The following is a 7120-nucleotide window of genomic DNA, read 5'->3' as shown; positions in this document are numbered from 1 at the left end:
GCTGTGCAAGCAAAGTGCTTCTCTGATTAGGATATTTTGGACAGATGTTATTTCTTTGGAAACCGTGTGCACCTCAATTTTTACTCTGTCCAACTACAGTACACAGCAGTTACTCATATATAATAGCTATATAAAATATCAATTTTCCTTGAAGGGATAGTTAGGCCCAGATGCTACTAGGTGATGGGAAAGCCTAGCTGAAGCCATGTGCATGCCATTCATTCCTTAATAGGACCTACGGTTCGAGTCTGTGCCAAGTGTACACCCATGCCATTTGAAGAAAACCACATTAGCGCTTCTGGTCCACTGGAAATGGGATTTTATTTGTTGGTGACTTTACACGTGTTTAGAAAAAGAACCCTAGGATTTTCCCTCCTGTGTGTTTTCGTCTTGCCTCCTCATGGTCCATGATGCCAGCTGAGGTTGTCAATACAATGAACCTGCGTAGAACAGAGAGTATAGGAGCATTAGTGAAATCTCCCAAAATAATGAACAATAAAATCAATCTCTCTCTCATATATATAAGAACTGCAATAGACAAAGTCATTTTTGAGCTTTTTGCTCAATTGATGTCAACAAAACGGGTCTACCGAATAAGGGAAAAATGAATGAAGCAAACAAAATATTTGCTCCCTTTGCATTTGCTGGGAGAATTGTGAAAGTCACGACAACAGATTTGAATAGCCAGTGAAATAAAGTGCTCCTGAAGACCACCGATTGTAGCCTCAGTAGAAAATGATGAAATAAACCCTGCAAATCTCAGCCAAGTGAATCAATAAACCTCCTGGCACGCTGGGGAATGACACTGCAGCAAAACGTACAAAAGGTAATTACGCACCGAATATGGAGGCAGTCTCCCAGATATTTATCATTTATCTTATAAATTGGCTGTTTGCAAGGGTCAGCACAAATAAATAATGTTAAATCATAGCCAACCTGTCCTATACGAGACCAGTCAAGCTGTACCGAAATGCATCTGATCAGCGTGCATCTGCAGATTGAGTCTTGGAACACATTTAAACCCAATCCTGACTGCATGTGTTTCTGATGTGACAGGTGCAAATGTGTTCAACTCTTATAAAGGACAAAAACACACCCGAGGCCAACCAGCACAAGCTATAAACCATTTGTTTGATTTTATAGGTCACATGGAGTTAGATACTCAGGTTGAACCCAGAACCTTTAATATTTCAGTAGTTGGATAATTAACCAAATCTCCAGAAGAGCTACATGAACACGGCCACTGCACAAGCTACTGTTAAATAAAGAAAAATAACATGCCAACATCAACTGATAAACAAGACCATGTCAGAAGACAAACTGCAATATGTCTGCTTATAGGCATCCGCAAATTAAATTGTTACAGAGTGTGAGGAAAGCAGGCGTGATTCACTGAACAGTGCGGCAGGGAGGACAAGCAGTCAGTTCCATACAACCAATACATAAAATGACAACAATCACATCCACATATATAACAAGGTTTTCAGACACTGAAAACAAGTGCCTGAAAACTGAAAAGCATCAATATCCTAATGACACATCTACGTGTGTGTATTATATATAAAACACTTCATAAAATACTGATCAAAGCCAATACAATCAACAGAGAATACTGGCCGAGTCTTTAAAGAGCACTGTGACGTGACAGTACAACGATGTAATCACTTCCACTGTGGGTTTAACCGACATGGCATTGTATGGCAAAAAGAAGAGCACTTAAGATGTAACTTGAGCCTTTCCCCACATATACACCAAATATAGAGGGAAAATTTGAGCTCCATTTCACGAGCATTTTCTACAAGCCGGGCACCAGAGTAGGAAGCCAAAGACGGGATTTTTCCTCCTGTTCTGTGCAGAATCCAGGGAAAAGTCAAAACAAAAAATTGATTAGAATTACAATTGTAATGACAGGGTGGAGCAAAGACATTAGCCTACCTACAAAGCAAACGTGCATAACCATACTGAAGAAATATTAGTCATTTTGAGCACCAAAGGCTCGCACTGCTGGTTTATAACTAATCGCAGAACACTGCCTGGGAGTTCAGTAACGATGCGCCTATTAGCTTTTATAGCCTAACCTCACAAATGATCTGAATGACTAATGGGATCTGGTATCAGCACGATTAGCGTTCTGTAGCTAACTACGCCACGCGTGCAGTTTAATTACATTCACAGCGGGGCCATCTAAATGAGCCATAACAGTAGAGAGCCTAGGTTTCTAACAGGTTGGCAGGAGTGACTAGGTGTGTTAAACCTGCCTGCTAATCGCGAAACCTCCTCGCTTCTGGTTGGCCAGTGAACAGCAGTCGCTGAAGGGCTTTTGAGCTCAATCATGAGCTCGCCTACGTGAGCATTTCGCTCATCAGGCACGGGGGCGGGAACAGGCACGGGGCTACCGCAGGACCTCCACTGACCTGCAGCTGATTGGCGACATTCAGAGCCAACCCTGCCCCCTCAGCAGCCCAAACATTTTGGAACACGCTTGTTGCAACCCCACACGCTGCCCAATGTTCAAGACGGCAGCAGACTCTCGTCCCTGCTAAAAGCTCATTGAGTTCAAGCACTCCTTTACACTCCACATGATATGCCTGACCGTGATGTGTAACCACAGCGACAGGAGGGGGAAAAAGGAGGGGGTCTACTGCCTTGCTAAAACAAAACAAGGCAAGATACACCACACACGTGCAATACAAAACAAACCATCGTGGGCCACGTCTGTTGTCAAAAATGTTAGGCAATTCCCCCAAGACACTATGGACCAGCTTGTATATTTCCACAAGCAACTTAAACTGACTGACAGTTTTCTATTAATTGTAAGTCAATTGTCCTTGCAAGCAGACAGCCCAACAAAGCACAATCTCTCACCTCTCTGGTAGACTGAGACACGCAGCATCTCATTATGTGACTAGCGACAGGTAGAGGGTGACCAATATTGCAAAATGCCTTCTAATGAGAACAGTCGGAGGCTTTAGGACATCATGTAGCACATGGGCTGTCAGTCTCGGTACTGCTGCCTTTCTCCTGCTCCAACCCACAGAGCAGGGGGCAAGCAAGCTGAGGTAGATGTGTCCAGGACCAAGAAAAGAGGTCCTCTGCTGCAGCAACACCTCTAATCAGCATCAACTCACCCAAACTGTCTGGACGGGAGCAGATTGTTCTGCCACTTCTCCAAATCTTTCAGCTGCACATCAAACCTTGGGCTGATGACACCACACTAAAACATTTTTTAAAAAGGCATTAAGTTATATGGAATAAAAAGTGTGAAAAACCCAAATACCTTCTAATGTCTTAACTTGCTCACAGGAATGTTACATTTCAAATTAAGTGCGGCAGAACCTACCTTATTCAGTCTGCCTGTGAGGTTCACCACAATTTTTCCCGCTCGATGATCATCAATGATCTCAAACTCGCCAATGTAACCTGTCAGCACAGAAACATACATAAAATGATGTTGCAAAGTCCACAACTCAAGTCTTGAAGGAACTGCACAACTCTTCCCTCAGCTCCGACACATCTGAATCGACTACTGAAGTAAGAGATAACTAAACAGTGATGCAAATACAGAAGAGAGATCTGTGCATGCAATCATTGGGCAGCATAATCCTCCCAAACTACAGAAGCTTCCTAACCTGGTAATCAAACGGCCTGTCACTATAGCCTACAGCTCAACTACCTAAACAACCAAGTATGTCCAGAGCCCTTAGATTTTAACTCGCACTCAAGCATACATTCCAGCATGTACGTTGTTGACAGCAGGGTTACTTGAGAAACCAGTAACTCACCATGCTTCATCATGACGGTGAGGAAGCGGACTATAACTTTGGAGCACGGCCTGAGGAGCACCTGGCGTTTCCCCCGTTTCTCGGCATTGTTGATGCTTTTCAGCGCATCAGCCAGAACGTTCATGCGCACCATTTTGCCTGGAAAAATATGGCGCGTGAACACCTCCGGCACAAGCCTTCCGAACCCACGCGGGGCCAGGCAAGCTAGCGCACATTTACCAACTAGCCACATTTTAACATCTAAAACACAAACGAGACAGGAAACGCATCGTAATGAACATCTGAACATTATATATGGCACACGCTGTAAAGTTTCGCTGGCCAAGCCGAGGCCGGACACGGCCACCGTCAACTAGCTGAAACAGCGAGCACAATTAGCCCGACGGCAATCAAACGATTACCGAGCGAACTTGTTTCATTCGCATGTGCTTACAAAACGGAGAGTTCTGCCCTGTGCTTACAAAACAGATGCATGTGCTTACAAAACGGACAGCTATTAACACGAAAACTAATAGTTTGCAAACTAACGCTGTAACATTTAGTCGTGACCATGTAGCTACGATGGGGGTTCAGTAGCATATAATGCGGGGCCATGGTCAACTGAGAATGCCTTGTATTACCAGGAAAATATCTGCTTCCTAAAAAGAGTAACAAACCAAATAGTCAAAACGTAGGTGCTTATACTGTTCATCTAAGAAACTCTTATATTAGATACAGGAGATGAATAAGGATGACTTTGATATAAAAGGGATGTTATAATGAATGCAATAAGTGGCTTACCAGTTCTGCAATATGGCGGAAAGAGGAAGGAAGGAGGCGCGCGATGTGCTTAGGGAAAAAACGTACTCTCGCGTGAATACAGTTTCAAAGCTCACAGGGGAACTGCAACTTCCGTGCTCACAAAGCGGAGTATATGTGCACACTGCCACCTACAGGCATGGCGTGTATGAGACGGGCTATGTCGAGCACAACCTTCATTACACGTTGATAAAGATACTTAGGGAAGATGAGCTTGTGCTTGTTTAAATGATAGATTCGATTACAGTTAGTTTCATAGATAGATAGATAGATAGATAGATAGATAGATAGATAGATAGATAGATAGATAGATAGATAGATAGATAGATAGATAGATAGATAGATAGATAGATAGATAGATAGATAATTCGTATATTAGGATTATCTATCAAAGGAGAGATCAGGGAGCAGTCCAACAGTCTAGAACTGACAGTCAACGGTCACCTGGGACCCCAGTAGACCATGTTTTTGTTCTAGAGCTGGAACAAAGTAAATATATGAACTTGCTCTTTACACTTTATGAACGTGAATGATTCTTACATGACAGTGGATGCTGCACGGTTGCACATTCTGGTGCTCCGTTTGAAAACAGGTGTTACTTATGTCATTAGCAGCGTATGGTTTTATTCGTCTTCTGCCTTATACCAGGGGAACGACACTTTATCACTTACCACGTATTCTGAATGAGATATCTAGTCTGATATATAATATCCAAGTCTGAATATAGACCTGTATAAGTTTCCTTTTTTGCGTGGACAAAGCAAGGTACGCCAATAAAGGGAAATCCCAGTGCGAAGGCAGCCTACTTCAGAAGTGTGATCTGGAAATCGGTGTTCAGTATTGTTTCACCAATTATAACCTAAATGTGCTACAACCTATGGCACTAAATCTTAAACAACTTAAACAACGTCCTCAGCAATATTCGCTTCTAAACTTAAACGTCATTTTAAAGAACCGGTTGGTATGATTTTTTAACCATGCCCTGGGACCAAAGCCAGACGTTCTCAAACTTTCTCTAAAGGTAACAAAATTCACTTTATTTTGGGGATCTTATTGGGAATGTTGCCAAACGTTGCACACGAAGACAACAATAGTACGGACGAACGTCCATAGTGGTCTAGGAATGTCATACCCAACTGAACAGTAACTTCTTGCAGGTCATCAGATTTGCCTAATGGTCCGTTCAGGACTGACTACTGTTCTTGATATTTATATACTCCACTCACTTTACTGTACTGATTTTAGTTCATATGCAGAATAAACACTATTTAAAATATAGTCTGCTTTAGACACAACTTAATATCTAACATATTAAAAACAGTTCCTCCATCTTATTGTTTATTTTCTTGCATAGCTTGGTTGTGTAGTTTATTGCAGAATTCGTTGTATTGTCTGTTTACTGACGCGTTGAGCCATGTACTGTTACATATCCTCTTTAAAGGTCTTTGCTGTGATGCAATCGAACACGTGAAAATTTAAGATTTTAATAATTTCGTTTTAAATGAGAGTATTTTCCATACAAAAGAGAACGTGACCGTGTGAAAATGAGAACGGAGCAGAAGAAAGAGGGCGACAGAGAAAGACGGAGAACATGAACAAAAGCCAGACCTCAATTTATATAAGTTACAGATGAAGCTAATATACTGGGCAACCCACTGGACCTCTAAACTGACAGTGCTTCCCACAAATTGAGAATTTGTTTCTGGTGGTGTTTGCACTGCATGTGACCGATGTGCATGCAGAGACTCATGCATTTTAGAGGGGGAGAGTGTAACCCGGATTATTTTCTGTAGCTACAGTTTACAGATGTGCCCTAAACCCCTCACATGCTGGTAGACGTTTGCTAGTACAATGTAGGCATCTCAGACAGGTGTGGCCAAAAATGAGTTGGTTTGAAAAAAAGCGAGGAAAGGCGTTCTAATGTAAGATTTTCAGTTGAAACCGAGCGATTTTGTCTACCTGGGTGGTCTGAGACTATCTTGCCTATGGAAAATGATGTAAACCACAGTCATTTTAATATCTTTGCAACGGCAAACCCTTGATAATCTGAGATGCATTTAACTGAAACGGGACAATTGGTGTTGTGGCCACGGCATTTCAACGGCCTACACTTTTACAACAGCAAACAATTCCCTTGTTTTTTGGCCGGTAGCTCCCTTCCTCTATTTTAATTTTAATGCTGAGGCGAGTTCACCTGATGTTATGTGACACAAGACAGCCGTGCTGGGGGAAGAAAACGCAAAACGTGAGGATTCATTCGACAGAGCTGAAATGTTTATTTCTCAAGATGAACCTGCTAAGAGCTCTCCATTGGTTTATTATAAATCATATAGCTAGCTAGCGTGTACAGAAGAAAGTCCCCTCAAGTCGATTCCATCTCCTGTCAACCATGCAGATGTTTCGCCGGAATATCCCCTGGCTTGTTCGTGCTTCCTCTGCTCGTATAAACGTCCTTATCTTGTTTCAGATGTTACAGGCATAGCTGTACCAGACTGATTGTCTAGTCTGCTGTTCACGGCTCTTGCTCACTCAGACACGCG

General features: G+C 42.4%; 1 protein-coding gene across 2 annotated transcripts; it reads right to left on the bottom strand.

The window, feature by feature from the left end:
- Positions 1 to 302: 302 nt before the first annotated feature.
- Positions 303 to 4630, bottom strand: rps15a (ribosomal protein S15a). Of its 2 annotated transcripts, XM_027032221.3 has the most exons (5): positions 4563 to 4630; positions 3783 to 3920; positions 3341 to 3420; positions 3129 to 3214; positions 303 to 440 (listed from the first exon to the last, which is right to left on the bottom strand). In XM_027032221.3, exons 2-5 carry the CDS (start codon positions 3913 to 3915, stop codon positions 347 to 349), a joined length of 393 nt encoding a protein of 130 aa, XP_026888022.1. In that variant the 5' UTR covers positions 3916 to 3920; positions 4563 to 4630; the 3' UTR covers positions 303 to 346. The 2 variants fall into 2 exon arrangements, with proteins under 2 accessions (XP_026888022.1, XP_081567004.1); XM_081710878.1 differs by lacking the exon at positions 4563 to 4630 and having other exon boundaries at positions 3783 to 3944.
- Between the last annotated feature and the right edge of the window lie 2490 nt (positions 4631 to 7120).

Source organism: Electrophorus electricus, chromosome 3 (assembly GCF_041902795.1).
Source record: "Electrophorus electricus isolate QZ-2024a chromosome 3, ASM4190279v1, whole genome shotgun sequence".
NCBI lineage: Eukaryota > Metazoa > Chordata > Actinopteri > Gymnotiformes > Gymnotidae > Electrophorus > Electrophorus electricus.
Note: the sequence above shows the minus strand (reverse complement) of the source record. Positions and strands in the feature narration are given on the sequence as shown.

Excerpts from the sequence above, each read along its gene's own strand:
- rps15a (XM_027032221.3), bottom strand. The coding sequence starts at position 3,915 with ATGGTGCGCATGAACGTTCTGGCTGATGCGCTGAAAAGCATCAACAAT. Across the intron at positions 3,421-3,782 it reads CACCGTCATGATGAAGCATG|GTTACATTGGCGAGTTTGAG; the intron begins GTGAGTTACTGG and ends CTGTGCTGACAG. Across the intron at positions 441-3,128 it reads CTCCCGTCCAGACAGTTTGG|GTTCATTGTATTGACAACCT; the intron begins GTGAGTTGATGC and ends TGTTCTACGCAG.